This window comes from Thalassophryne amazonica, chromosome 9 (genome assembly GCF_902500255.1).
Source record: "Thalassophryne amazonica chromosome 9, fThaAma1.1, whole genome shotgun sequence".
NCBI classification, from domain to species: Eukaryota; Metazoa; Chordata; class Actinopteri; order Batrachoidiformes; family Batrachoididae; genus Thalassophryne; species Thalassophryne amazonica.
The window spans coordinates 47,845,576-47,862,004 of NC_047111.1; the positions used below are offsets into that span (position 1 = coordinate 47,845,576).

A 16,429-nucleotide genomic window follows, 5' to 3' on the forward strand; every position below is an offset into this window, starting at 1 on the left:
CACATTATTTACATCCCCCATGGCAAGGAATGGACAAATATCTGTACTGTAGGTCTATTGTGCAACAGCCTGTGCAGATTTGTGACGGCGTGTGCACAGTTGCATATGGAGCTTTCAGTTTGATAGCCGCATGTTATTACATGATAATAATTCATAAGTGTTATTGTGATCATTATACGTGGCACAGGTCATACCGGTAGGCTTTGCGGTGCCAGATTTCGAGGTTCCCTCATATGTGCTCAAATCGTTTCGGATCCTGTTTTTCCCCCATCAGAATATGTAAATTCTGGTTAGAGGCCCATCAGATAACACACGGACTGTCGTCGGATAGGTGTCCCATCTCGACCGCACCCAGAGAGTTTTGAACGTGCATCACACTCGGCGCCGCTGTCCGATTTTGACCAACTGTGTGGACTTCCGCAAATGGCTCTCAGAATGGTTTGGAACTGAAATCCAACACTTTTCGGATGTGCGCCGATTCATAAGTCCGACACCACTCTGTGTGATTCCGGCTATGTGTGACGGAGGTATCAATCTGTAACACTGCAGGGCCAACAAAGACAGACTGTTCTGTTTGAAGTCAGGTTCACCATGTTAACAAAAGTAATTTTGCTCAATTTTTTGGTAGATAAGCAAGCCTTTATGGAATCATCTGTGCATAGAGAATCCGACAGTCAGTGTTGTCATTTGCACAACATATATACGTCAGTCATTTTGTATTTTCAAAATGGCTGCCATAAAATGATATACTGTAATTATATTGCTATGCTTCTCTTTGAACTTAGCAACTTCCTTTTCTGGGTCAAAAATGCAGTACTGTCCTAATCTTACTTTAAAGCTAACACTTGCTTGGTTCTTGAGAACAAACAAGTTATTAAATTATTTTGGCTATGTATTCTTTGACTGGTATTTTTGGTGATGACAAATCCACTGGTGGCATAGCTAGATCTCTGAGAACACCTGGCACATCTTTAAGGAATATGTATCTTTCTAAACTAGTTCATAGGCATTCTTCTACAACCCCAATTCCAATGAAGTTGGGACATTGTGTAAAATGTAAATAAAATCAGAATACAATGATTTGCAAATCCTCTTCAATCTATATTCAGTTGATTACACCACAAAGACAAGATATTTAATGTTCAAACTGATAAACTTTATTGTTTTGTGCAAATATTTGCTCATTTTGAAATGGATGCCTGCAACACATTTCAAAAAAGCTAGGACAGTGGTATGTTTACCACTGTGTTGCATCACCTTTCCTTCTAACAACGCTCAATAAGTATTTGGGAACTGAGGACACTCACGACTGGGTATAAAAGGAGCATCCCCAAACGTCTCAGCCTTTCACAAGCAAAGATGGGGCAAGGATCACCACTTTGTGAAAAACTGCATGAAAAAATACTCCAACAGTTTAAGAACAATGTTTCTCAACATTCAATTGCAAGGAATTTAGGGATTCCATCATCTACAGTCCATAATATAATCAGAAAATTTAGAGAATCTGGAGAACTTTCTACACGTAAGCGGCAAGGCCGAAAACCAACATTGAATGTCCGTGACCTTCGATACCTCAGGTGGCACTGCATTAAAAACTGACATCATTGTGTGAAGGATTTTACCGCATGGGCTCAGGAACACTTCAGAAAACTACAGTCAGTTAACACAGTTCATCGCTACATCTGCAAGTGCAAGTTAAAACTCTACCATGCAAAGCGAAAGCCATACATCAACAACATCCACAAATGCCACCACCTTCTCTCGGCCTGAGCTCATTTGAAATAGACAGATGCAAAGTGGAAAAGTGTGCTGTGGTCTGATGAGTCCAAATTTCAAATTGTTTTTGGAAATCATGGACATTGTGTCTTCTGGACAAAAGAGGAAAAAGACCATCCAGACTGTTACCAGTGCAAAGTTCAAAAGCCAGCATCTATGATGGTATGGGGTGTGTTAGTGCCCATGGCATGGGCAGCTTACACATCTGTGACGGCACCATCAATGCTGAAAGGTACATCCAAGTTTTGGAGCAACACATGCTGCCATCCAAGCAATGTCTTTTTCAGGGACGTCCCTGCTTATTTCAGCAAGACAATGCCAAGCCACATTCTGCATGTGTTACAACAGTGTGGCTTTGTAGTAAAAGAGTGCAGGTACTTGACTGGCCTGCCTGCAGTCCAGATCTGTCACCCCCATTGAAAATGTGTGTTGCATTATGAAGCGCAAACTACGACGGAGACCTCGGACTGTTGACCAACTGAAGTCGTACATCAATCAAGAATGGGAAAGAATTCACCTACAAAAATTCAACAATTAGTGTCCTCGGTTCCCAAACACTTAGTGTTGTTAGAAGGAAAGGTGATGTAACACAGCAGTAAACATACCACTGTCCCAGGTTTTTTGAAACGCATTGCAGGCATCCATTTCAAAATGAGCAAATATTTACAAAAAAACAATAAGGTTTATCAGTTTGAACATTAAATATCTTGTCTTCGTGGTGTATTCAATTGAATATAGGTTGAAGAGGATTTGCAAATCATTGTATTCTGTTTTTATTTACATTTTACACAATGTCTCATCTTCATTGGAATTGGAGTTGTAATTAGATTAATAATTCCTTGGTGGTGCAGAATATACTCTACATATGATAGAAATTCTTCTGTATTTTCAGGCCATAACTCGTCAGTCCCGGCACCAGAAAAAAAATATTAAAGGGACGATGAGTTTATCACAGGGGGTGGGGTCGCCCCCACAAAAAAAAAAAGTGCGCACCGGAGGAGACGTACCTCTGAGCGTGCGTAATGAATTGGGTGCGCTCCTGGAGAGCTCGTGTATTTAGGCTACACCGTTGTAAGAGACTGACTGAGTAAGAGTAAAGAGTGATGACAATATTTTTTTAATTATTACTTGAACATATAGACCCTCGGTCAAGTGATCTCCTGCATACCACAGAGCCGGTGTTCTGTCGAGATGAGGTGCGCCAACTTTCGACACTCTGAGCTGTGACGTACCTTCGTGTTGTCCAATAGGAACGCCGCGTCGGGCCAAAACACGGAAGACTCGTGGCAGAAACCACTGATCTGTACAAAATGGATTGGACCAATCTGATTGGTGCAGAAACCACTGATCTGTACAAAATGGACTGGACCAATCTGATTGGTGCAGAAACCACTGATCTGTACAAAACATTAACGTGTGACAGGACTGCTCATTTAGAGAGCAGTTTTCTGAAGAAAAATCATTGGAAATGTTTTTTTTTGTTGTTGTTTGTTACCTCAAAATTTCTGATTACTGTTAAAAAAAGTTTTTAACACTTGTAATTAAAATAGCTAAATAAATCAATAAATGGTTCTTTAGAAACCTTTCATCTGTAAATTAAAACCACCTGTTATTTCATATTAGATCATTTCTTGTTTAACATAAGGAACCTCGGACATTTATTTTTACACAAATAAAATAACATGGAAACTTGTATATTTTTTAAGTCTGGTAGATTATTTATATCTCATTTCAACCAGAAAAACAAACACTAAATAAATACAAATGTTTATTATAAATGCAAAAGGAAATAATTTAACAATGCAGTGTGATTGTAAAGTAGGATTTCTGACATAAACCTCATGATGATTTTTTTTTTATAGTCATTTAAACTTGTAATTTCGTCAAAATATGTAATTGCCTTTAATGTTATCAGGACAGAGTCATTTCTAAAATATGAATTTGAGCACAATAAGTGGAGAGCTTCTACTTGTGCAAATGTCTTTTGACTTTGATTCGTGGACATTTTTAATGATCTGTTCATTTATTGTTAAAATATAAAATGAAACAGCTTTTTAAAATAATAAAATAGTTGCTGTTCAAAGAGCCTTTTATTTAGAAGCAGGTGATGTTCTGCTGGATTCTCGGGACCAGATGAAGGTCTCTTCTGCAGCTTTGAACTCTGGTGGTGTTGCTGAAAATCAGAGATGTTTTCTTTTGACTGGACTTTATGGTGTTCAGCTCATCAATGGAAGTCTGGTTTTCTGCACAGCAAATGTTCCTGATTGGGACAAATAAAAATATTTCTTTAAATATAATGAAACACTAAACAGTTTATACATAAAAAAAGGGGGAAAAATGGCAAAAACAACCGGTGGAAAAAACGCCCGAAAAATAAGTTATTTAAAGCTGAGCTTTTGTGGTGTCTGAAAAAAGCTGTAGCTTTATTTGGTAAAAATAAAAAAGACTGAACCATTTACAAATTAAAGTGTTCACTCAGATCAACTGTGCTAAAAGGCTATGCTAACGTTAGCCAATCATTAAACCTTCACAGTTCAGTAAACGTCAAATTTTATTTTTACATTATTCTCACCTCAGTAAAGCTGCAGAACTAAACTCCGTTGGGCAAACTGGGACTTCGCATATATCCAAAAAGTGGAAGATTTCGGACTGAGTGGGTTTGCGCCATCACCCCGGCGGCCTGGATCACTCTGCCCAGTGATGATGCCTGAAGGCCGGCTTCTCCGTGCGGGTCGGCCCGCTGTCGCGGTTCGATCGATATCCCATCAAGTCGTCGGACCTCCCTCGGTCGGCGTCACTCCGAAAAGTAGCTGAAAAAAGCTTCTCCCAGCAGGGTGATGGGAGAATCGTTGTACTGCTGTTTTTTAAAGGTTTTTTTGTGGTTCAGGTGACACAAATTCAAGATGTGGAAACAGCCAGAGTGTGATGTAGCAATCTCTGCCACCTTGCCGCTTCCGAAGCGACGCGTCTGACGTCACGACGTGTTGGAAATGCACCCTGGCGCACTGACAAGCGCAACCCTCAACCTATCAAATCCCTTGAACACAGACACACGCCATATCCGTTTGTTTTAAAATTAATTACTTTAGTTAATTAATTTGGTTTATTTGTTAAATACGTGATATTATTGAATAACTAATATTTTGCTATATTTTCCAGTATTTCTTTATCTTTCTTTTTTATTTTTTTGATAACTCTAACATCAGAGGGGGCGAGGTTGATGATTTGAGGGGGCGTCGCCCCCAAACGCCCCCTCGTGGCGCCGGCTATGTAACTCGTGATGGATAAGTAACCTGATGACAACAAGTCAAGGGACAGACTGCATCATGTGTCAGGAGTCCAGTGCTATTAAAGGGACATAAGTTCAAATATCCAGGAAATAACAAATGACAACACTGTTTTTCAGATTCCTTACTCTCCAATGATTCCAAAAATGTACAGGTTTGGTAATGTAACAAAATGTTAAATGAAAAAAACAGCAAACCTGACTACTACAAGAGCAATCTCTCTGGGTCGACAGATTTTTAAAATCTGCACTAATGGCTAACGTGAAACTATTATCTATGGTTTACCAATTTTTAAGAATGGTGCTATTTTCAAATATTCAAGATTATTTAAAAATCCTTTACAAATATCTGTTGTCACATTCCTCTTCCCTTCAAGGAAAGGCTCTGAAGACATGTTGGGTGTCCGTGCATCAGAAAAGGCCTTGAAGTACACTGCCGTAACTATGCCATTACGCAAGAAGTGAACATGTGCTGTGGAGAACCGATTGGCTTTTTAGCTGGCTAACAGGCGCTATTAGCGCCTTATTAACAGATTAATAAAGGTTTGAATACCCTTGTCCATCTAACCAGATCTCTGGTCAAATCCACCCATTTCATTCCAGTCAGTTGAAATGCCACATTTCCATTCAGATTCTCAATCATTCTGAATATTAAAGGATTAACAGGGATATAAAAGCATCAGATGATAAATGTTATTATTGTTGTTCAAAATATCTTACAATACTGTTTCTTCATATTATTCAAGCAGAGACACATCAAAATGACAGATATGAACACAACTCTCTGTTAATAAATCAACTGATCCCTGGAGTGAAACTGTCATTTCATTCGTCACCCTTTCCAGTAAGGTCAGCGTCACCTACAGAGCATCGGGAGCTTTTGTAACACCACAGCAGGGTGGATGCCCACAGTCACAAAGACAAACTATGGGGGTATTATCCTGCCATCTATACACTTTTACATGCACCAACAGCAAGGGCAGTATTACTCATACAGCTGTTCCTTGAACAACGTAATCTTAAAATATGTGTGCATGCAAATTTTGCAGGGTAGTGATGAGTTTAGTGTTAATGGGGACGACCTTGAAAATTTGTGCACATTTCTGTGTGCATTTGCCAAATGTATTGTTAACAGTGCATCCCAAAAGTATAGGAAGTATTCACAGTGCTTCACTTTTTCCAAATTTTATGTTACAGCCTTATTCTACAATGGAATGAATTCATTTTTCCCTCAAAATTCTACTCATAACACCCCATAATGACAACATGATTTTTTTTGCAAATTTATTTAAAATAGAAAAAAGTAAAGCTGCACTTACACATAACAACGGCAAGTCACGAATGCCACGAAGTATACATTTTTGGCTGCTGATCACGAATGTGATGATTCGGGGCAGAGGCATCAGGTGTCCTCAGGAACTGCTGCAACCTGTTACCACGCATTACGATTAATGGCACGTGTTGTTGGAGAATTATCAGGAACCATTATGCACAGTCAAGAATAATGTTCCGCGTTGTTGCACGCTGTTGCGCACTATCACACCGTTAAGTTCTGTCACGGTGTGAATGAGGTGAATTGTCGCCACACACACCCCCATATTCATCAATCAGCTGCTGAACAATTCAGATCGCTCCACTTTGCTCCTCAAAATCCACAGCAGAAGAACTTTGTGATTACATGCTTATTTGGCTCTGTGCCATGGAGTGGCGCAGAAAGGAGGAGGAGATGGAGAGAGCCAGATGTGTGGCTTCACACGGTGCTCATCTCGCAAACATCTAAAAAAAACCAACTTTTTTTCACACTGTCATTATGGGGCATTGTGCGTAGAAGTTTGAGGAAAAATGAATTTCCTTCATTTTGGAATAAGGCTTTAACATAACAAAATGTGGAAAACGTGAAGCGCTGTGAATACTTTCCAGATGCACTGTAACAGGTGTAAACAATGGCTAGTTTTGACAAATTCTGACAAATCTGATAAACAGGAAGTATCAAAGAAATTTCACATACTGCCACTTTCTTCCAAAATCCCATGGGATGGTTCCTCAGCACAACACAGAATGTCAGTACACACAGGTTGGGCATGAAAAATATATTTTCAATTTTACTGCTAAGTGAAAACAATACGTGCAGAGTATTTGCCCAGTCATGTTACTTTAAAAAGCTGTACGCAGATGACATGTTTGTATTGCTCACTGGTCAGTGGTGCTCTCCTGATCTATGATCACCACAGTGTAATTAATAAATCAATGAAATCAGGCAATAATGAGGAACAAATGAGGAACGAATGGGAGGAAACTGGAGTCAACGTCTATGACTGAAATGTAAGAAACCGCCTAAAGGAAATGGGATTTACATACAGAAAAGCTAAACGAAAGCCATCATTAACACCTAAACAGAATAAACAAGGTTACAATGGGCTAAGGAAAAGCAATCGTGGACTGTGGATGACTGGATGAAAGTGATATTCAGTGATGAATCTCAAATCTGCATTGGGCAAGGTGATAATGCTGGAACTTTTGTTTGGTGCTGTTCCAATGAGATTTATAAAGATGATTGCCTGAAGAGAACATCTAAATTTCCACAGTCATTGATGATATGGGGCTGCATGTCAGGTAAAGGCACTGGGGAGATGGCTGTCATTACATCATCAATAAATGCACAAGTTTACGTTGATATTTTGGACAATTGAAAGGATGTTTGGGGATGATGAAATCATTTTTCAAGATGATAATGCATCTTGCCATAGAGCAAAAACTGTGAAAACGTTCCTTGCAAAAAGACACATAGGATCAATGTCATGGCATAGGGTCAATGTCAACGAGCAGATCTGATTTGATGCAGGTTTTAGTTTGGGGGATGGAAATTTACAGGATGATTCCATAATTTATTCCTCAGAATTGAGTGATTCCATATTTTTTTTTAGACCAAGCAGAGGAAAAAAATATGGAATCACTCAATTCTGAGGAAAAAATTATGGAATCACCCTGTAAATTTTCATCCCCCAAACTAACACCTGCATCAAATCAGATCTACTCGTTGACATTGACCCTATGCCATGACATTGACCCTATGTGTCTTTTTACAAGGAATGTTTTCGCAGTTTTTGCTCTATGGCAAGATGCATTATCATCTTGAAACATCCCCAAACATCCTTTCAATTGTCCAAAATATCAACGTAAACTTGTGCATTTATTGATGATGTAATGACAGCCATCTCCCCAGTGCCTTTACCTGACATGCAGCCCCATATCATCAATGACTGTGGAAATTTACATGTTCTCTTCAGGCAGTCATCATTATAAATCTCATTGGAACGGCACCAAACAAAAGTTCCAGCATCATCACCTTGCCCAATGCAGATTCGAGATTCATCACTGAATATGACTTTCATCCAGTCATCCACAGTCCACGAATGCTTTTCCTTAGCCCATTGTAACCTTGTTTTTTTCTGTTTAGGTGTTAATGATGGCTTTCGTTTAGCTTTTCTGTATGTAAATCCCATTTCCTTTAGGCGGTTTCTTACAGTTCGGTCACAGACGTTGACTCCAGTTTCCTCCCATTCGTTCCTCATTTCTTTTGTTGTGCATTTTTCGATTTTTGAGACATATTGTTTTAAGTTTTCTGTCTTGACGCTTTGATGTCTTCCTTGGTCTACCAGTATGTTTGCCTTTAACAACCTTCCCATGTTGTTTGTATTTGGTCCAGAGTTTAGACACAGCTGACTGTGAATAACCAACATCTTTTGCAACATTGCGTGATGATTTACTCTCTTTTAAGAGTTTGATAATCCTCTCCTTTGTTTCAATTGACATCTCTCGTGTTGGAGCCATGATTCATGTCAGTCCACTTGGTGCAACAGCTCTCCAAGGTGTGTTCACTCCTTTTTAGATGCAGACTAACGAGCAGATCTGATATGATGCAGGTGTTAGTTTTGGGGATGAAAATTTACAGGGTGATTCCATAATTGTTTCCTCAGAATTGAGTGATTCCATATTTTTTTCCTCTGCTTGGTCTAAAAAAGTAACCGTTACTGACTGCCACAATCTTTTTTTCTTGATTTCTTATAGTGTTTCTTAAAGCCAGAAAGTTGCCATTTGAAATTACTTTAGTTTTGTGTCATGTCTGTGATCTGCTTTTTTCTACAAAATTAAACAACTGAATGAACATCCTCAGAGGCCGGTGATTCCATAATTTTTGTCAGGGGTTGTAGTAGCTCTACTTCTACTAATCCATACTTACCCTGCAGTATTCATTGATGGGCCTTAGCCGTTTCATCGCCACATCTCGAATGTGGCTCCTCCTGAACAGAATCTTTCCTGAAACACAGGAGCACGGGAAAGTTAGAAATAAAGTTATGCTTTCATTCATGAACCAAACTCTAAATCAAAACTTGGTGAGAAGATTCTGTCAAAGACAGACCAAAAAAAAAAAACTTAACTGTAATATGGAGTGTTTAAAGGATAAGTTCATTTCTTGACAACAATATTCATATTAAAACATTGTTTGTAAGCCAACCTCCGGGTGTTCTACCAATCTTTAATGCATGATTTATTTACATAAAATACTTTATTGAAAAATTAGTTTAGAAAATGTATCTATTGGAGTCAACAGGATAGTTGCCCAGGAGTTTAAAAACAACCATGTGCCCTATTAACACTAATTGAGTTTCTATAAATTTAATCTATATTATTGCATTTTTCAGTGCAGATGACATATAACACACAAAATGCATAAAATAGATTCATCATTAAACAGTATGATTATACTGGATTACCACTCCATTCTTGTGTGTGTTGACTAAGATGTGTGTGTACACTGTCGAGAAATGAAAGCGAGTTTATGGTATGGCAAGTCTCACGTCTCACCATATTCATTTGGAGGTGAAAAGTACAGGAGTACATTAGAGAGGAGGTTAAAATGAAGATGAACAAGTTGAAGAATGGAATAAGACATTTCAAATCCCTTAAGGTACGGCCAAGGACTTGCTGGAGAAGTCAAAAGGGGACACTTTTTGGACAGCGCTCAAAGCTAAAGAGATTTGAAAGTCAAACACCCCCCCCCCCCCCCCCCCCACGCCTACATCTCCTTCTTCCACTCTTTCCCCATCAATCTTCCTACCCTTCCCTTGTCACTCTTCAAACAAAAAGCTTTCTTGGTGGTTTTCCAGAGCTGTCTGGGGTCAGGAGAGAAGCAGTGACTCAACACTGTCCACTCTGTATGCACGGCAGCCCATGGCTAGAGTCAATGAAAAGAGCGTGTTGGGGGACAGGGAATGAAAGTGACTGACGTGGAGCCAAGAATTGGGCAGGGCTGAGTTTAGGGGAAATGTGTAGTGACAAATGATATGAAACACAGACCTCTGTGACATCACCCAAAGCTTTTCTGAAGTGCAGGTTTGAAGCTCAAATGGTAGGGCCTCAAATGTTGCCATCTTGGTCATGAAAAAAAACACTGCCAAAGAATTGGCCAATCCCTAAATAGGTATAGAGCTGGAGTGTGGTCAAAACCGGTGTGACCTTGGAGGACGAATGAAGCCAGAGCACACCCCTTCCCATCTCAAAGTTACCAAACAAGTCAAAGCTAAAAGTCTAATTTTGTTACAGGTACTTTCTTTAAAATTTTCTTCTTTTTTTTAAGACTGGGAGGTGGTTTCACAATGAGTGGCTTGGGTCAGGATATGCATATCACCTCAGTAACCATGGAGATAAGATCACCAAGTTCTCAACATACTAATTAGTGCTAACAGTGCTAATATACAAATTAAATAATGCTAAAATTTCACTCAACAGAAATACTGGAAATAACAAACACTGGCTTTAGTACAACTAACCACACATTATGCTGTATTATATAACGGCTGAGTGGATCCTTGTCACTTGATTGGTGCTTTGTATGTCACATGACATGGATTAATTCATGCATTTGTGTTGCATTGCATTTAGAATGCGGCTTGGTTCCATTTAGAGTGCCAATTTGGTTCCATACGTTTGGTACCATTGCACTCTGCACACACACACGCACACGTCCTCGTGCACGCACACACGTGATCGTGTACGCGATCGCACGCACACACAACACGTTCGCGCACACACACACAGAACAAATCCACTGTGCTGTCTGGAGGCTGTTAGCAGGGAGAAAGAAAAGCTGGAGTCATTTCTGATATGATTTTTTTTTTTGCTGCACTGAGGACGTACACAGTCTTTTTTTGGTAGTACACGCACGCACAAGCACCGACCAGGTTGCGTGTATGCGCACGCCGAGGACGACGACTCTCCCGAGGCACAATTTCATTGAGCTAATTGACGTTGCTATTTCTCACACACACACACACACACACACACACACACACACACACACACACACACACACACACACACACACACACACACAAACACAACAAATCCACTGCGATGTCTGGGGGCTGTTAGCAGGAAGAGAGAAGAAAAGCTGAACTCATTTCTGACATGATTTTTTTTTCGCTGCACTGAGGATGTACACAGATGACCAAACCGGTTGCGTATGTCTGGGTGCGCAGGGGACAACGACACAATTTTATTGAGCTAACTGATGCTCCTTGCAACATACACACATACACACAAAATCCACTCCGCTGTAAGCCGTCTGGATGCATGAAGACCTGTTCACATGAAACACTGATGTGATTTTTGGCTGGACTGAGGAACTACACAAAGTCTTTTTTTATGGAAGTCCGAAGTCAGTACACAGCATCACTGGACTACACGTTACAGAGGAACACAAAAATGTAAGTCCCTTTTCTGTTGTTTATAAATTAATAAAATATCAAATATAAGGATCTATTTTAGCCATTATATAAAACAAATAATGAATGTTTTTACATTCTTTCAATGGAACGAATATTTAATTCGGTATACGAGGTCTATTAGAAAAGTATCTGACCTTATTATTTTTTTCAAAAACCATATGGATTTGAATCACGTGTGATTACATCAGACATGCTTGAACCCTCGTGAGCATGCGAGAGTTTTTCACGCCTGTCGGTTACGTCATTCGCCTGTGGGCAGTCTTTGAGTGAGGAGTGGCCAACCCGCTCCTCGATTTTTTCATTGTTTAGGAATGGCTCAGAGACTGCTGCTTTGTTTGATCAAAATTTTTTCAAAACTGTAAGGCATAACTGAGTGGACACCATTCGATAAATTCAGCTGGTTTTCGGTAAAAATTTTAACGGCTGATGAGAGATTTTGGTCTGGTAGTGTCGCCGTAAGGACGGCCCACGGTGCCTGACGGCGATCTGCGCTTCGAGGCAGCAGCGTCTCGCTGTTTCAAGTTGAAAACTTCCACATTTCAGGCTCTGTTGACCCAGTAAGTCGTCAGAGAACAGAGAACTTTCAGAAGAAGTCGGCATGAGGAGTTTATTCGGACATTCCATTGTTAACGGACATTTTGTAATGAAAGAACGTGCGGGCAGAGTCGCATGTCGGGCCGGACCCGACCGTGGGGGGTCGCGACAGGAAAAACACCTCCGTTGGAAACCTTAACGGGCAAGTTGGAACATGCCCAAGCTGTTAAACAATTTCTCAGTTACTCACTTGTTGAAAGCCATCAAAAGCCGCCTGAATTTTACAAATGGTTTTCAACACGGAGGTGTTTTTCCTGTCGCGGCGCACACAGATTCGCCGAGTCGTCACGGAAACGACTCGGCAAATTTGCGCGCACGTCTTTCATTACAAAATGTCCTTAAACAGTGGAATGTCCGCATAAAGTCCTCATGCCGGCCTCTTCTGAATCTTGTCTGTTCTCTCATGATGTCCTAGGTGAATTAAGCCTTAAATTAGGATGTTTTCAGGTCGAAACAGGCCGACGACGGCTCCTGGAAGCGCTGCACGACGTCCCGCTCCGTGGAAAGTCCTTCCAGCGACAGAAACACCCCATAATCTCTCATCAGCCGTTAAACTTTTCACCGAAAACCAGCTTAATTTCTCGAATAGTGTCCACTCGGATATTCCTCACAGGTCCAGAAAAAATTTTGATAAAGTAACGCGCGCCGTCTCGAGCAGCGTGTGAAACAAAGGAATTCAGCCGAGAGGGCTGGACCACATCTCACTCAAGGCCTGCCCACAGGGAAATGACGTCACCGACACGAGTGAAAAAACTCTCGCATGCGCACGAGGGTTCAAGCATGATTGGTGTAATCACACAAAAAATAAAAGTGTCGGTTTCTTATCTAATAGACCTCGTATATATATATATAGTGATGCATCAACTCCTCAACTAAGACTGAACTCGAAGCTTGACTGCCTGATATCTTAGCATAAACATATTCCAGCATGCCCTAACCCACCCTGCTATTGAGGTGGGCGCCATTACTGAGGTATTACCGAGATTTACAGAATTTGAGAGTATCTCTCTTGGCATGCTGACAAAACTCATAACGTCAACAAAAAGCATAACCTGTTTATTTGATCCTATACCAACAAAACTGTTTAAGGACCTGTGGCCCACTCTTGGGCCAACTGTGCTGGAAATGATTAATTTTTCTTTTACTTCTGGATCTGTTCCTAAATGTTTCAAATCTGCAGTAATTAAACCATTACTTAAGAAACCTAATCTTGACCCTAGTGTATTGAAAAACTATCAGCAGATATCAAATCTATCATTTTGCTCTAAAATTCTGGAAAAAGTGGTGTCATGGCAACTCGTGGACTATCTTACTGAGAATAATCTCTTTGAGCCACTTCAGTCTGCTTTCAGAAAATATAATTCCACAGAGACAACTCTCACTAAAGTGGTGAATGATCTTCTGCTTGCAATGGATTTGGACCCCACTACAGTTCTGGTGCTGTTAGAACTCAGTGCTGCATTTGATACAGTGGATCATCAGTGGAAACGTCCCAACGTGCGGAATTCCTCTGCACGTCTGTCTCTACGTGCCGAAAAAGTGCTGATGTCCACATCTTCCGCAATTTCTGTGCTAGTCAGACGACGTCCCGGATCAACACAGTGTCCAGTTTAGAAATGAATGGCACATTCCACTGTTACAGGAGTTTTTGTCATGGAAAGAGGAGCGGAGGAATTTGGGCATCGGGACGGAGCCACATGGCGCAAAGCAACACCGTGATGAAGCCTCACAGGACATGTTGGGGCATGTCCAGCTCATGCACAATTTCTTGTATAGTCACATGACTGAAATGCCACTGAAAGCCGTCTGAGCCATCTGAAAAACGTCCTGTGAGACCAACACGGAGGTGGTTTTGTGCCGCATGGTGGCATGGTGGCGCATCCCTCCACTTCTCTTTCCATGAAAAAACTCCTGTAACAGTGGAATGTGCCGAAAAAGTGCTGATGTCCATGCCTTCTGCCTTTTTTTGTGGAAGTCAGACGATGTCCCGGATCAACAAAGCCTTCACATTGGAAATGATCTGGTTGTTTCAGCAGGGTGTCAGCCTGTCGATCGGCGCTCGGAGTGCGGCGCGCTCTCAGACGCTGTGGGCGGTCTTTAAACTGGCTGGAGCACTCCTTAATCTGTGTAATCCCCATAAAATCCTCGCTGAAAGCCATCTGAATTTTCCAAATGGTGTCCACCTGGACGTCTCTCACAGTTTCTGGAAAAATTTGATGCAGCAAAGCTCCAAATCGTTCAGACATTTATTTGCAATAAAAATCCGACGAGAGGGGTGGACCACTGCTCACACAAAGCCTGCTCACAGGCGAATGACGCAACCGACAGGCGTGAAAAAACTCACACATGCGCACGAAGGTTCAAGCTTGGCTGATGCAATCACACGTGATTCAAATCCATATGGTTCTTGCAAAAAATTAAAAGGTCCGATACTTTTCTAACAGACCTCGTACAGTAACACTACCTCTAACCTTAGTGACATGAAATTTGGGGTTCCACAGGGGTCCGTCTTAGGCCCCCTGCTTTTCTCCCTTTATATCAATCAATCAATCAATTTTATTTATATAGTGCCAAATCACAACAAACAGTTGCCCCAAGGCGCTTTATATTGTAAGGCAAGGCCATACAATAATTACGTAAAAACCCCAAAGGTCAAAACGACCCCCTGTGAGAAAGCACTTGGTGACAGTGGGAAGGAAAAACTCCCTTTTAAAGGAAGAAACCTCCAGCAGAACCAGGCTCAGGAAGGGGCAGTCTTCTGCTGGGACTGGTTGGGGCTGAGGGAGAGAACCAGGAAAAAGACATGCTGTGGAGGGGAGCAGAGATCAATCACTAATGATTAAATGCAGAGTGGTGCATACAGAGCAAAAAGAGAAAGAAACACTCAGTGCATCATGGGAACCCCCCAGCAGTCTAAGTCTATAGCAGCATAACTAAGGGATGGTTCAGGGTCACCTGATCCAGCCCTAAATATAAGCTTTAGCAAAAAGGAACGTTTTAAGCCTAATCTTAAAAGTAGAGAGGGTGTCTGTCTCCCTGATCTGAATTGGGAGCTGGTTCCACAGGAGAGGAGCCTGAAAGCTGAAGGCTCTGCCTCCCATTCTACTCTTACAAACCCTAGGAACTACAAGTAAGCCTGCAGTCTGAGAGCGAAGCGCTCTATTGGGGTGATATGGTACTATGAGGTCCCTAAGATAAGATGGGACCTGATTATTCAAAGCCTTATAAGTAAGAAGAAGAATTTTAAATTCTATTCTAGAATTAACAGGAAGCCAATGAAGAGAGGCCAATATGGGTGAGATATGCTCTCTCCTTCTAGTCCCCGTTAGTACTCTAGCTGCAGCATTTTGAATTAACTGAAGTCTTTTCAGGGAACTTTTAGGACAACCTGATAATAATGAATTACAATAGTCCAGCCTAGAGGAAATAAATGCATGAATTAGTTTTTCAGCATCACTCTGAGACAAGACCTTTCTAATTTTAGAGATATTGCGTAAATGCAAAAAAGCAGTCCTACATATTTGTTTAATATGCGCTTTGAATGACATATCCTGATCAAAAATGACTCCAAGATTTCTCACAGTATTACTAGAGGTCAGGGTAATGCCATCCAGAGTAAGGATCTGGTTAGACACCATGTTTCTAAGATTTGTGGGGCCAAGTACAATAACTTCAGTTTTATCTGAGTTTAAAAGCAGGAAATTAGAGGTCATCCATGTCTTTATGTCTGTAAGACAATCCTGCAGTTTAGCTAATTGGTGTGTGTCCTCTGGCTTCATGGATAGATAAAGCTGGGTATCATCTGCGTAACAATGAAAATTTAAGCAATGCCGTCTAATAATACTGCCTAAGGGAAGCATGTATAAAGTGAATAAAATTGGTCCTAGCACAGAACCTTGTGGAACTCCATAATTAACCTTAGTCTGTGAAGAAGATTCCCCATTTACATGAACAAATTGTAATCTATTAGATAAATATGATTCAA

General features: G+C 40.8%; 1 protein-coding gene across 1 annotated transcript in view; it reads right to left on the bottom strand.

Moving 5' to 3' along the window:
- The window catches only part of sh3pxd2b (SH3 and PX domains 2B), a 182,888-nt gene that overhangs the window by 82,421 nt on the left and 84,038 nt on the right, over window positions 1–16,429 (bottom strand). Inside the window, 1 exon segment of the mRNA XM_034178006.1 lies at window positions 9,303–9,379. Within this exon segment, the coding sequence (XP_034033897.1) occupies window positions 9,303–9,379 (77 nt within the window).